The following is a 15,098-nucleotide window of genomic DNA, read 5'->3' on the forward strand; positions in this document are numbered from 1 at the left end:
GGCGTCTATAAGGAATAGGTCTTTCCATATGATCGCTTTTGAGGAGTAGATTTGCCTATGTGGCCATCTTTAAGGATTAGATCTTCCTATATGGTCGTTTATGAGAAGTAAATTTTCTTACATGATCATCTGTGTGGAGTAGATCTCCCTTTATGGTCATTCATAAAAACTAGATCATTAAATATAGTAGTCTACAAGGAATGGTTCTCCCTGCTTTTTGGTTTGTGGGGAGTAGATCTCACTGTATAATCGTCTATAAGAAGTTCATAATATGAGCATTAAATATGAGAAGTTAACTTGGGAGATCATCAATGGGTGCTCGAGTTATCTATTGCTCTAAAATGTGTTACAGCATCCGCCAAAAACACCTTCGCTATTTGTATTTCAAATTGCATAGTATACACATTTAATTTTTTTATACCCATCACCATAGGATGGGGGTATACATTCCGTTTGTAACACCTCGAAATATTGATCTGTGACCCAATAAAGTATATATATTCTGGATCCTCTCGACATTCTGATACGATCTTGCCATGTCCGTTCGTCCGTCCGTCTGTCGAAATCATGATAGCGGTCGAACGTGTAAAGCTACCCGCTTGAAATTTTGCACAGATACATAATATTGATATATCTCGTTGAAGATTGCAAATGGGCCATATCGGTTCAGATTTGGATATAGCTCCCGTATAAACCTATCTGCCGATTTGACTTCTGGAGACCATGGAAGCCACAATTTTTGTCCGATTTGGCCTTAATTTTGCATATGGTGTTTTCTTATGACCTCCAACAACTGTGACAAGTAAGGTTGAAATCGGTTTATAACCTGATATAGCTCCCATATGAACCGATCTCCCGATTTGACTTCTTGAGCCCTTACAAGCCGCAATTTTCATCCGATTTCGGTGAAATTTTGGATGAAGTGTTCTGCTATAAGTTTCAACAACTGTATCAACTACGGTCAAAATCGTTTTATAACCTGGTATAGCTCCCATATAAACCGATCTCCCGATTTAAATTCTTGAGCCCCTGGAAGTCTCAATTTTCATCCGATTTAGCTTAAATTTTGCACATAGTGTTCTCCTTTGATTTCTAACAACTGTGCAAAATAAGATTCGAATCGGTCTATAACCTGATACAGCTCCCATATAAACCGATCTCCCGATTAGACTTCTTGGGCCCCTGGAAGCCACAATTTGGGTCCGATTTGACTGAAATTTTTCATGCTATGTTCTATTTTAACTTTCAACAACTGTGCCAGGTACGATCCAAATCGGTATATAACCTGATATAGCTCCCATATAAACCAGTCCCCTGATTATCCTTGTTCGGTTCCTAGAAGCCGTTCAACTAAATTTAGTTTGTATAAATGTTTAGCAGAATCCATGGTGGTGGGATCTGTTCTTTATATTCGGCTATATATTTGGAGCCGTGATCGGACTTAACCTATTTCCAATCTCTTTGCGAAATAAAACACCATCATTTAATACTGAACAGTTACTATTTATTGCTCCTTTTCTCTCTCTATCACCCTCTTTATCAATGTACCAAATATTTTTTATCATCCTCTGGACTATTATGAAAACGCACTGTTTCGAAACCATCCACCAATATTTGACGATCTTCTTCGTTATCCGCATCGGGGCGTAAAGCGCGCCAGCTGGTATACAAAGGCAGGCATGTGCGGAATTTTGGTAATTTACGCCAATAACGACGTTTATAACACACCCATAGGGCAGTGCCTCCAGCACCTAGGGTGAAGAAAATAAAAAAGATATTCCAACCTCCAGAACTGCCGCGGCCAGCTAACTTGGTTAGTGGAGGACTGTGGCTACAAGTTGTTATATTGACCCATGCTGTATAATTCCGATGGCCAAAGGATTCCACTCTGACTTTGACTTGATTGTAGGTGGAATTTAAATAGCCAACATAAAGGAAATTATTGCGGGCATGTTCCAAGCGTGTCAGACAGTGCATATGGCTGAGAAAAGGTCCTGCTGTGGAGACATCCAAATAACGAAAATGTAAGGCATAGGAGATAATGTGACCATTGGAATTCTGGGGCTGAGAGAAATGCACTCGATACTCATTGTTATGAGACATTTTGCAGGCCATCAAATCGTTGACATTATCAGATTTTGTTGAATAATTGGTCCTTCCCGTTATAATGTTGATGGGGCCACATCCGGCCCTATTGCAGGCCTTTACATGTACAGTGTATAGGTGAAACTGCTTCATTCCTGTTATGGTATAGTTGGACTCATAGTGTTCCAAACATTTCGTATGCCAAGACTTGGTGTTGTTCGAAGAACATCTAGCCTTGGGATTCTCCTCCACGCAGTTCTCCTTGTGGTCCAAAGAGCATCCAAACTCTTTTTGTAATTGTTGCCTAAACACATCATCTTCTGCCTCTTCCAAGCGCCTATTACAACAATCATCAAAGTCTTCATTATGATAGTCGGGATAGGGTTTCATGGGATCCTCACAATAATCCCTTTGATCTGTTATGGTTTCATTTTCATAAATCTCAAAAACATCCAACACATAATAATCGACCAATTCATCTTCCCGATTTTTGTAATACAAACGCACTGAAATGCTGGCATTTGTCTTGTTAGAGATTTCAAGCAATGGTGCCTGTGGCACATCGCTGTTGGTGGTGGCGTACTTTAGTTCACTTCGAGCTTGATGCTCCACATTATCACCGAATGTTTTGACCAAGCATGCATATCTGGTATGAGGTTCCAACTTATCCACCGTGTAAAAGTAATGGGTATCGTTTCGCTGCAATTCATTTGGGAAGGTAAGTTGCCTTTGCCAATGGCCACGTTCACAGACGCTGGTCTCCAACTCGCTATGTATGGAAAAGGTCTTGCCTGGTTCCACAGGTCTATAGATGATTTCCACTTCTTCGGATGTTTGATATTTAGCCCAGGCGAAGCGGATTGACCGGTGAGAGAGTACCTGTAAGAGAGGTAAAATGTAATTAATTTTAGTTCCAAACTTGATCCTTGAGTCCTAAAGAAATAAATTGTTAGAAGTGCTCCGCCTAAGATCTCTCTCTCTCTCTCTATGATCTCCTGTAAAGTGAAGATTTCCGTATATGGTCGTCCATATATGTCAATAAGGAGTAGATCTTCAATATGTTCGTCTATCAGCAGTAGATCACCCCGTATGAATATCTATAGAGAGTAAATTCTATAAGGAGTTAATTTTACAAGATCATCTATGAGAAGTAGATCTTATTGATCGTCTATAAGCAGTTGAAAAATGTTTGTGATCGTCTATAAGTGCTCTCCCTATTCGGTTGTCCATAAGCAATAGATCTCCCTATATGGTTGTTTATAGGGAATATATCTTCCTTTATGAGCGTCTATAAGAAGTAGATCTCCATCCTCGTCTATAAGAGGGGTATCTCCCCATATGATCGTAAATGTACAACATGATTATCTATGTAATAGTGGACCTCCGTAAATGGTCGTCTGTATGTTGTAAATCTCGCTATATATATGTATAAAATGGCTATGGGGGTCGAATGACTGTAGAACGATTAGAGAAGAGAAAAGGCGTTCACCCATAATTCAACTCCTTCTAATCACCATAGCAGGGCATACTCCTAGTTCCGACCCTATCGCGATGTCAGCGAACTGACATCGCAGTGGTCAGTCAGTACTCCTACCAACAATCCAAAGTCGCACTTATCCAGCTAAAGGGTAGTCGATGTCCTCGTTCCCGAGAAACCACGTCTGCGCATGGAATTTACCCGCGATCCAAATCTGGCTAGCAGTTAGCCACCTCGTTGATGGCCAAGAACCAAGGACAATCTAACAGCAGCCAAAACGTGCGAGACGCTTTTTGCATCTCCCGACAGTACGCAACCAAGTTCTTCAGCACCGCCAGACTGTCCTCATAAATCGTGACAGTTTGATAGGACCGCTGCTCTTGCTTCAAGATCACATCCAAAGCCCTGAGGATCGCAAAAACCTCAGCCTGAAAGATACCTTACATGTTCGGAAGTTTATGTGACTCTCTAATTCCTAGGAATTCAATAAAAACATGTAAACAGAGGGACCCAAAAACGGCGGGACCACTCCAGCCCAATGATCCCTCTCCAGTAAGACAACCTCCAAATCAAACAGAGCTCTCTCCTTATAAAAGCCACTTCTACAAGAAGACCATCAAAGTGAAGTGAATGAAAACAATCCTAACTACCCGTCACGCAGACCGCACAGAGCCAAACAAAACACAAGCCCTAAAAATACTCTTCAGAAGCCGCATGGCATATGGTTCCGCCTTCTGCAGCATGACAAGCAATATCCCATACGGTCCTGTTGATTTTTAATCTAAAATGAATTAACCGTCCGGATTATCTTCCGCCCTGTTATCATCCCCTTAACAACTGACAGCTCATCATCACTGCTTTGTATCCGAGGGACCTCTGTAACATCGAAAATCACCGATCCACTGGCGACATTTGAGCATCCCGGAGAGTGCGCTGTAACCAGGAGCTCGAGAGTTTCGGAACTAGACTCCGCTCAAGTTTCGCCATCTCTCAGAGTATTCCAGAGGATCTTAGGGTCCTAAGGTAATAGTTTCCGAAAACTAGGGGACTCTCTCACCGATTCACCGAAGCCAACCCATAAGACCCTCTTCGGCGGTCTCTCCTAGCGTTTTTATCCGTTTAGGGACTAAAAGCTCGTCTTATAATATTAGATCTTTTTATATGGTCTTTCATAAGGAGTAGATCTCTGTATATGGTACAGACGGGGAGTAAATCTCCCCATATGTTCGGCTCTAAGAACAAAATATCAGTATATGGTTGTATGTTGTAAGATTAGTATAATGGAAACTTGGGTCGTCAGGGTCAAACCTGTCCAGACTGAACTGTAGGTCTGATGACAACTTCAGTAACTTAGAGCAATAATTCGATCGATCGACATTTTAAGCCATTTATCCACACAACTTGACATTTAGGGACAAGAAAGATTCAGTTTGTCCTAACTTATCTCGTTTTTATACCCACCACCGAAGGATGGGGGTATATTCATTTTGTCATTCCGTTTGCAACACATCGAAATATCCATTTCCGACCCTATAAAGTATATATATTCTTGATCAGCGTAAAAATCTAAGACGATCTAGACATGTCCGTCCGTCTGTCTGTTGAAATCACGCTACAGCCTTTAAAAATAGAGATATTGAGCTGAAACTTTGCACAGATTCTTTTTTTGCCCATAAGCAGGTTAAGTTCGAAGATCGGCCGACCGATCGGCCGATTTAGGGTCTTAGGCCCATAAAAGCCACATTTCTTATCCGATTTTGCTGAAATTTGGGACAGTGAGTTGCATTAGGCCCCTCGACAGCCTCCGTCAATTTGGCTCAGATCGGTCCAGATTTGGATATAGCTGCCATATAGACCGATCATCCGATTTAGGGTCTAAGTCCCATAAAAGCCACATTTATTATCCGATCTTGCTGAAATTTGAGACAGTGAGTTGTGTTATGCCTTTCGGCATCTTACTTCAATTTGGCCCAGATCGGTTCAGATTTGGATATAGCTGCCATATAGACCGATTTCTTGATTTATGGTTTTGGGCCCATAAAATGCTTATGTATTATCCGATGTCGCCAAAATTTGGGATAGTGAGTTAAGTTAAACCCCTTGACATACTTCTGCAATATCGCACAGATCGGTTCAGATTTGGATATAGCTGCCATATTGGCCGATATCTACGTTTTAGGTTTTGGGGCCATAAAAGACGCATTTATTGTCCGATGTAGCTGAAATTTGAGACAGTGAGTTTGGTTAGGCTCTTCAAAGTCCTTCTTCAATTTTGCCCAGATCGGTCGAGATTTGAATATAGCTGCCATATAGACCGATATCGCGATTTAAGGTATTGGCCCCATAAAAGGCGCATTTATAATCCGATTTCACTGAAATTTGACACAGTGACTTATGTTAGGCTTTTCGACATCCGTGTCGTATATGGTTCAGATCGGTTTATTTTTAGATATAGCTAGTGTACTTTTAGTATTTGGTCCAAATCGGAACATATTTTGATATAACTGATATGGGACATAAGGTATGAAATTTCCACCGAATTTTGATGAAAGGTGGTTTACATATATTCCCGAGGTGGTGGGTATCCAAAGTTCGGCCCGGCCGAACTTAACGCCTTTTTACTTGTTTTTACTTGTTTCCATTTATCCCTGCCACTTACCTCTATGTCCAAATTCAATTTGGCTGGAGAACACAAAACCTCTTGATCACTGGTCTGTAGGGAGTCCAAACTATTATCATGACGAATGGCATTTCGAAACTTTTGTATGACACTATTGCAGAGACGATCATTGGCATGAATATAGATGCCACCATGTACAAGTTCCAAGGCTCCATCTTTCAAAGGCCAAAGTTCCGTTAAATTTTGATTGTTATACAAAACCAAGGAATAATGTTGATTTTCCAAAGGTGTTCCATGGATTTTTTGTAAATTTCGAAAAAAGCTCAAAGAGGTCAAATAGGAATTTCTGAAAGAAACAACAAATGAACAATTTATAAATTCTGTACAAAGGGTGGTATGCAAGACTAACGAAATTTTCGTTAGCGTTGAGCATTGTTTTTGAGTGATGCGTTGAAAATTGCAACTCTGTAAACAAATTCCACAAAAGCAACGCGCAAAAGTTAAACAATTTTTAACTTTGACGTCTACAAATACTGCTTCACTTGTGGTAGCACTGAATGACGCTCGATTTAAGGCGTCAAAGTTGAAAATTCTTTAACGTTTGCGCATTACTTTGTGAGATTTATTTGTAAAGTTGCATTTTTCAAAGCAACGCTTAAAAAAAAGTTCAACACGTTTATTCTATTTTGGCCTTAAAAATGCATTGAGATATCCTCAGCGAAATTTTCGGTTTGCTTTGTGTAACACTGTGACATTGAAAGCATTGGATATTTTTTTATTTGTTTCATTGCAAGAAAACTATTGCTTGCACCACCTAATGGATTTATTTCTACAAAATAACGCTTAATTTCGATAAATGCTTACTATATCAGCAAAAAAATGTGGCAGATTGGCCAAACAAATATGTAATTTTTTGTCACCATCTGTTTGCTACCCAAAATTTCGCTGGAGATGCATACTAAGCCTAACCTCCAATTAATCTCACTCACTTGTAAACCTTTAAATGACCTACTATTTCTCTGATCTCACTAAGACTGTCCTCAAGTTCTTGTTCTTTAATGGGATTTCGCAAGTTAATGAAAACGCTGCCATTACAAATATGGCAACCCTTAATTCTCTCCATATCCGCCAAGGTATTGATGTAGATGGGTTCCAGCGCTGAAGTGGAATTGCAAACTGTAATGCAGGAATTCACACCACCACAGGAATCACATTCTTGAGTTATATTCTGGAAAAGTAAAAAGAAATTAAAAGAAAAAAAAATTAAAACAAACATATTGTACTTTGAGCGTAGGGGCAGTTTCTCAATGCCTGGTTAAATTTAGGGCCGGTTAAGCAATTTCCAGTTAAAGTGTTTTATATCAAGATTTTCCCGCAGATAAATTCTGGCTGATTGCTTAACCAGACATTGGCAATGAACCCCACAAAGGCTGTGCCTTCCAACCTCGCTTAAATGTCAAAATCCGCTGATTTTCTAGTGAGAAAACAGCTGATTAAAATAAATAAGCAAAGGACAGCTGTTCTTGTGAGTAAAAAAAGCAAAGGAAAGCGGTTCTTGCTAGTAACTTAACTTTATTGAGTTTGTTAGTAAGATTATATGGGGGTAGTGGAATGTTCATGGGCAAAATTTATAATTTGTTTGTATATGTATTTGGGTTCGTATTTACTTACATTCAATCTATAACCCGATGGACATTTGGCAACACAGGTCTGCTTGTAGATTACCAATTTCTTGGCTATACACTCCTCTCTGGTATAGCAACGTAAATAATGCTGCGATGGATATTTATCCTTAGGACATTTACTCACACATTGACCATGATCGGTCCATGAACGGCAGACAGCACATCCTTGGGCTGTGGTATTATAACAACCACCTAGACATTGGTCATGACAGTGTGCTATACCCCTGTGTAGTTAACAAATATGGTAACTATTTATTCTGGTGTTTCTTCATTTACATGAAATGTCTTGCTACATTTCATACTTACTTTTTGTAATGTATGATATTGTCATTTTCAAATTTCTGGCATACCATATTGGACCAATAACTCTCCGAGGCACAACCCACAGGCTGGGGAACACGGGAACAGTCAACATTTTTGGCTGGATATATATGATTTTCGCCAGGCATCACAGTTAAACGATCAAAATTTATCTGTAAGAGTAAAAAACGAGAAATTACAATAGGTGAATTTGACGAAATTTATTAAGCGGGGGGAGCACCCTACCTACCAAACCCCACCTAACGAAAATTTAGAGCGGCTGGGACAATGTGAGAATCAAATAGGAGGTATTTGAGGGAAAAGTAAGAATATGACATCAACGTTTTGTATCAAAGGCCCTTTAGACACTTTAGGGTTAATTTCTCGGGTATCAAAAAAATTTCAATAATATTTTTTTAAGATCAAGTGCTCTATGGAATGACAATTTAGACAAAATATTTTATGGGAACAAAGTTGCTAAGAAATATTAGAGTTTGGTCCCAATTTAAAAGATTTTTTGCCGATGAAAATTAAATTTTCCGTAATTCAGCATTTTTTTATTAATCTTTTCAAATTTCCCTAAAACTTACCTGTTCCAAGTAGCAGAGTTTGGGATTTGATCCAATTAAAACTTTACCCCTTTGAATGGCTACCAAAGACGGAAACTCGAGCTGTAAATATTAAAAAGTAAAAAAAATATTAAACAAGTAAAACGGCATTAAGTTCGACGGAGCTGTAATTTGGATATGGATATATGGTCCTATTTGGACCAACCTCGGTACGGATTACGGGGGATCTAATACAATTCCCTGTTCAAGACGGTGTAACGGAATGTTGTCTATATGGCTGTGTTAACTACGTACAGTCCAATCTCTACCATATTCGTTTAGGTATATCTACAGGTCTTACACAACTCAATGTACCCAATTTCAGCGAAATTTACTGCTCCAGACGGAAAAATTGAGTATTGGTCTTAACTATGTACAGTTCGATCTTTACCTTTATCTTTATATTCGGGTAGGAATATCTATCTTTAAATTCGGGTAGGAATATCTAAGGGTCTAACACAACTTATTGTGCCTAATTTCGGCGAAATCGGATAATAATTTCGACTTTTATCGTCCCAAGACATTAAACCGGGAGATCGGTATATATGGCAGCTATATCCATATATAAACCGATCCAGGCCATAATGAATCCGGATGTAGAAAAATCTTACACAGCTCGCTGTGCGTTGCTGTTATGGTCCCATCGGAGATCAATATATGGCAATATGTTCAAATAAAGCCCGATCTTGACCATTCTCGGTACGAATGCCGAGAAACTTAACACAACTCGTTGTGCCAAATTTTAGCAAAATTATTTTATACATGTGGCTTCAATGGGCCTAAGACCTTAAATAAGCAGATCGGTCTATATGGGGGCTATATCAAGATATAGTCCGATAAAGGGCATCTTCGAAATTGACCAGCCTATGGACAAAAAAGGATCTGTGCAAAGTTTCAGCTTAATTTTTATGGACCCAAGGCCTTAAATCGGGAAATCTGTATATATGGCAGCTACATTCAAATATAGACTGATCTGAGCCCTATTGAACAGGGATGTCAAGTGGCCTAACACTACTCACTTTGAAACAAATTCAGCGAAGTTGGATTATAAATGTGGCTAGGTCTATATGGCGGCTATATATAATTATCCGCTTGAAATTTTGCACAGATACTTAACATTGATGTAGGTCGTTGGGGATTGTAAATGGGCCATAGCGTTACAGATTTAGATATAGCTCCCATATAAACCGACCTCAAGATTTGACTTCTTAAGCCTCTGGAAGCCGTAATTTTTGTCCGATTAGGCTGAAATCTTGCATGTAGATTTCTTCTTTATGACTTCCAACAAATGTGCCAAGTACGGTTCAAATCGGTATATAACCTGATACAGCTCCCATATAAACCGATCTCCCGATTGGACTTCTTGAGCCCTTACATGCCACAATTTTTGAAATTAGTATACCCCCGATTTGGCTGAAAATTTGCAAGGAGTGTTTTGTTATAATTTCCAACAACTGTGCTAAGTATGGTTGTAATCGATACATAGCCTGGTATAGCTGTCATATATACCGATGTGGCCTCTAGAAGCTCCGACTTCGCTGATTTTTTGTACAATCGCTTTTCCCATGCCCTTCAACATACATACTTGTCAAACATGGTCTGAATCGGTCCATAGCCTGGTACATATAAACCGATCTCCCTATTTTACTTTTTGAGCCCAAAAAGGGCGCAACTCTTATTCGATTTGGCTGAAATTTTACACAATGACTTCTACTATGTTCTTCAGCATTCAATTCAATTATGGCCCGAATCGGAACATAACTTGCTATAGCTCCAATAGCATAGCAATTATTTTCTTTTATCCTTTGTTCGCCTAAAAAGAGATGCCGGGAAAAGAACTCGACAAATGCGATCCATGGTGGAGGGTATATAAGATTCGGCCAGACCTAACTTAGCCCGCTTTACTTGTTTCATTTACAATATATCTATGCCTCTCCATATGTTTTTACTTACCGTTGCCAATTCATTCATCTGAGTTACACCCAAGGCATAATTAAGGAACAATTGGGATCCACGTATCACAGTTAAATTAGGAAACATATATTCCAGCGTTGTTAAATTCTTCACATCATAGATTAGTAGAAAATCAGTGATTTCCCTTAATTTTGGGAAACGGTATTTCGAATAATCACATGTCTCATTCGATGGCAAGAGGACTATTATAAGATAGCCCGTTATAACGGTACAATTATTTAAATGTTCAAAATTCGAACAATGATTGCGTATATCCATGCTGCTGCACTCATAAGGAGGTGGGGCGAATCTTGTTAAGACCTCGTTCTTATTGGATATGCCAACAGATGTTGCCGATGTTGATGTAGCTGGCAACAAAGCCAGCAGACAACATGTGGCTAGAAAAAATATGAGTAATGTCTTGTTGAGAGGCAACATGTTGCTTAGGGTATCCCAAAACAGCTGTTTGGTTGATTCTGTTGTAGGGTATGATCAAGAGGGAGGAGCCTGTTGTGCCTGGGAACTAGAGCAACAAGTTTTTTATGTGGTTTTCAAGTCTTTTGTTGGGTTTTTGTTTTTTACTTCGCCGGAATGTTATAATGCGTTGCGTGTATGAAACTTCTTCAGCTTATCAAGGCAATATGTTTGGGTGTAGCACGTGAGTTGTAAATTATTTTTATTGGATGTCTTTTTTTTGTTTTGTTTGGTATGAGTATGGGTATGCTGGTGTTGAAGTTGTTGTTGTTTACGCTTTAGTATTTCTTAGTTGCTTATTTGGTTGCTTCTTGCAGCACTTCTTAGATCTTTTGATTCTTTTGGTTGACACTTGCTGAAGTTTTTAATGGCAAGTGTGAGTTTTTGTTAGTCTTTCCACTTTTAGTACTGCTTTTTTTGGCTTATTGGTTAAATGTTTTGGTTGCATACATTGTTGCGAAATGGGAATTCCTTTTGTTCTCCCTTGTTGTGTGTGAAGTCAACAAACAATGATGGTATCTTTAAATCTCGAGTATTTGTTGTTTATGAGTTTTTGGCACGTACCTTGGTTATATGGGGGACATGTGTGTGCTCTAAATGCAAGCCTCTTTTTACACTCTAGGCTTCCTGTTCCTTGGAAAAAGTGGGGTCACTCTTGTTTCTGCAACTCACTGCTTATTTTTGCACTAGGCTGCATGTGTCTTAAGTCTTTTGTTTTTTTTTCGTAATCTCTTTAGCTCCTTGTTAGTTTCCTTTATGATCTTCATAAAATTTAAAAATCTGAGTATGTGTGTTTTTTGTTTGCTTACTTTAGTTGTCGTTTCGATTCGTGTTGTTTTGTTATTTAACACCCAAGATTTTTTTAATTCAGATAATGAGGCGGTTTTTTTTTGTTTTGTTTTCTTAGCTTTGGATTAATAAATTCTCACACTCTTATTTAGCAATTTTAAGAATTTTATTTAGGTAGCAATTTTTGGAGTATTTTAAGCTGTAATGGTCAAAGTGTTTTCAAATTGGAAATTTCGTCAAAAATAAATTTTTGGAAAATTTTTAAAATTAAAATTTTTCTAAAAAATTTGGTCAAAATTGGATTTTTAAAAAAATATGTTGAAATTGTAAATTTACTCATAATCATATCGATGAGGGCTGACCGATTCAAGTTTAACCCCAATGATAAGGTTGACATCATTTAAAAAATAAAATTTTAAAGAAATTATTTTTCCATAAATTTTTTTTTTTTTTTTTTAAAAAAAGTCCTTTCCTAGACAGGGCCTGCTCTGCTGTGCCCTATTTCACTCTCTTATTTTATCTGAGCCCTATATAGGCACGATCAGGAAAAAAGTCCTGTTTGGGGTTGCTGGTACGGCCTTTTATATATTTCGTCCCAAGGTGGTAATATGGTAATTGATGCTTTAATCCCAAATTTCTTTCATTTGAGCCTTTTATTGCTATGATCGGTGAATACGTCCGGTATGGTGGTGTGTTTGGGGTGAGGTGGGCCCCTTGTATCATATTTGTGCTCTAGTCTCAAATACCTTTCATTTGAGCCTAATATTGTTGTTATTGGGCTATATTTTTATTTGGCGGGCTTTGGAGCTGGGGCGGCCGCCCAAGACATCCCACCTTAAATAAGTATACCAAATTTCTGTTTTCAAGTTACTCTAAAAAAAAAGAGATCTGACGTTTTTACAAATAGGGTAAGGGAAGGGTTCGCCCATTAAAGTTTGGATGTTAGATCTACTTCATTCTTTTCGTTTTGGTAGTGAATTGGAGTAGCCAAACCCTTTGCCCGGAAATTGGATATCAGATTCATACCCTACTCCTAAAAACTACATTTGAGCTACATATTGCTATAGTCGGTATACATGTATGTGATTCAGGCGGAGTGCATGAGATGAGTCGTCCCTGAAACACTTGGTCACAAAACAGATATCAGATTTGAGATCATTGAATTTTGTGATTTAACCCAATTTATATTTGTTTCCTTTTAGTGTAGGATGTGGACGTTGCAGCTCAAAACGACAAATATTTGACTATTTAACGAGTATAGGAAAGTAAATTCTTGGAATCGGTATATCGAAGAGGCATATTTGTTCAGGTAACATTAACCGAGAGATCAGTCTATATGGCAGATATATCTAAATATGGTCCGATCTGCACCATAATCGGAAATGGTGTCAAGGGTTCGGCTAACAAATACGCCATTTATGGGCGAAAGACCTTCAACCGAAAAATCGGTCTAAAGGGGAGCTATTAGGGATTATGGTCCAGTCTGATCCATACTCGGCACGTCTTGTTCGTGAAAGTCATCCAAAATCAGTTGTTGTTCCAAAAACCATTAATGCTGTGCACCAACTGATATTGCAAGATTGTCATGTGACCTATCATGAGATTGAGACATCCTTAGGCACTAGTGGGACCAGCATACATTCAATATGGCATGAACATTTGACCTTCAAAAAAATATTATTCGCGTTGGATACCACACAAATTGTCAATCGCTCAAAAAAAGGCTCGTGTCGATTGGTCGAAAGAAATGCTCCAAGAAAAAAAAAAAAACGATCAAGGTGCTTCGAAACACGTCTATGACATCGTGACTCGTGGATGAATCGTGGATACGAGCCTGAAAGTAAACAACAGTCGACTGTATAAGTGTTTCAAGATGAGCCAAATTCAACAAAAGTTGCTCGCGCACGAAGCACTTCCAAGCAAATAATTGCCTGTTTTTTAATAAATTCACCTTTTATGGGTCGAAAACCTTAAATCGGGAGATCGGTCTATATGGCAGCAGTATCCAAATCTGGACTGATCAGGGACGTATTGAACAGGGGTTTATAGGAGCCTAGCACAACTCGCTATACCAAATTTCAGCGAAGTCTGACAACAAATGCACCTACTATGGGCCCAAGACCTTCAATTGACAAATGAGTCTATATGGGAGTTATATCGAAATATAGACCGATATTAACCATACTCGGTACGAATGTCGAAGGACCTAACGCAACTCATTGTGCCTAATTTCAGCAAAATTGGTTAATAAATTCACCTTTCGGTATGGCGGCTACATTCAAATCTGGACCGATCTGGGCCGTATTGAACAGGGGTTTATAGGAGCCTAAGACAGCTCGCTATACCAATAAATGCGTCTATTATGGGCCCAAGACTTTAAATCGGGAGATCGATTTATATGACAGCCATACGAGTAGATAGGCCTTAGGCCTTTTGGGGGTGTGGCTCAAGTTTTAGAGCTCCCTCCCTAGCCCAGAATTTTAAAAATTTCATTGTTTTCGACAAAATTTACTAATTCAATTTCTTTTAAAAGGATTTAAAGCGATCAAGAATATATTGGGTTGCCCAAAAAGTAATTGCGGATTTTTTAAAAGAAAGTAAATGCATTTTTAATAAAACTTAGAATGAACTTTAATCAAATATACTTTTTTTACACTTTTTTTCTGAAGCAAGCTAAAAGTAACAGCTTATAACTGACAGAAGAAAGCATGCAATTACAGAGTCACAAGCTGTGAAAAAATTTGTCAACGCCGACTATATGAAAAATCCGCAATTACTTTTTGGGCAACCCAATATATATTTTATAAGGTCGGAAATCGATATTTTGATGTGTCACCTTCGGCGGTGGGTATTAAAAATTCTATTTTGTTTATAAATATAAGCAAAAAATTTCTTTTGGAAAAAATTAGTAGCATTAATTTATAAAAAAAAAACATCGTACGAAAACAACGATTACTTGATTCTTCTTTTTGAAGTGTTTTTTAAAAGCTTAGTACAGCGCTACGCAGTGCGACACCTCTTTGGGGTAGAAGTTTTTGCATGGCATAGTACCTCACAAATGGTGTCAGTATTAGAAGGGGATAACCACCGCTGAAAAATTTTTTGGA

At 38.5% G+C, this 15,098-nt stretch overlaps 1 protein-coding gene across 1 annotated transcript; it reads right to left on the reverse strand.

The window, feature by feature from the left end:
* Positions 1-1,482: 1,482 nt before the first annotated feature.
* LOC106088409 (insulin-like peptide receptor) lies at positions 1,483-11,461 on the reverse strand. Its single transcript, XM_013253914.2, has 7 exons — positions 10,729-11,461; positions 8,758-8,838; positions 8,174-8,340; positions 7,854-8,091; positions 7,172-7,410; positions 6,222-6,528; positions 1,483-2,964 (listed from the first exon to the last, which is right to left on the reverse strand). The coding sequence occupies exons 1-7, from the start codon at positions 11,164-11,166 to the stop codon at positions 1,540-1,542; spliced, it is 2,895 nt and encodes a 964-aa protein (XP_013109368.2). The 5' UTR covers positions 11,167-11,461; the 3' UTR covers positions 1,483-1,539.
* Positions 11,462-15,098: the final 3,637 nt, after the last annotated feature.

Source organism: Stomoxys calcitrans, chromosome 3 (assembly GCF_963082655.1).
Source record: "Stomoxys calcitrans chromosome 3, idStoCalc2.1, whole genome shotgun sequence".
Classification (NCBI taxonomy): domain Eukaryota; kingdom Metazoa; phylum Arthropoda; class Insecta; order Diptera; family Muscidae; genus Stomoxys; species Stomoxys calcitrans.

What these genes read in the sequence shown, in the direction of transcription:
- LOC106088409 (XM_013253914.2), bottom strand. Translation starts at nt 11,166, where the DNA reads ATGTTGCCTCTCAACAAGACATTACTCATATTTTTTCTAGCCACATGT. An exon ending in CATCGGGTTATAGATTGAAT is followed by an intron (nt 7,411 to 7,853) that starts GTAAGTAAATAC and finishes TTACTTTTCCAG; the next exon opens with AATATAACTCAAGAATGTGA. An exon ending in AATTGAATTTGGACATAGAG is followed by an intron (nt 2,965 to 6,221) that starts GTAAGTGGCAGG and finishes CCTCTCTTACAG; the next exon opens with GTACTCTCTCACCGGTCAAT.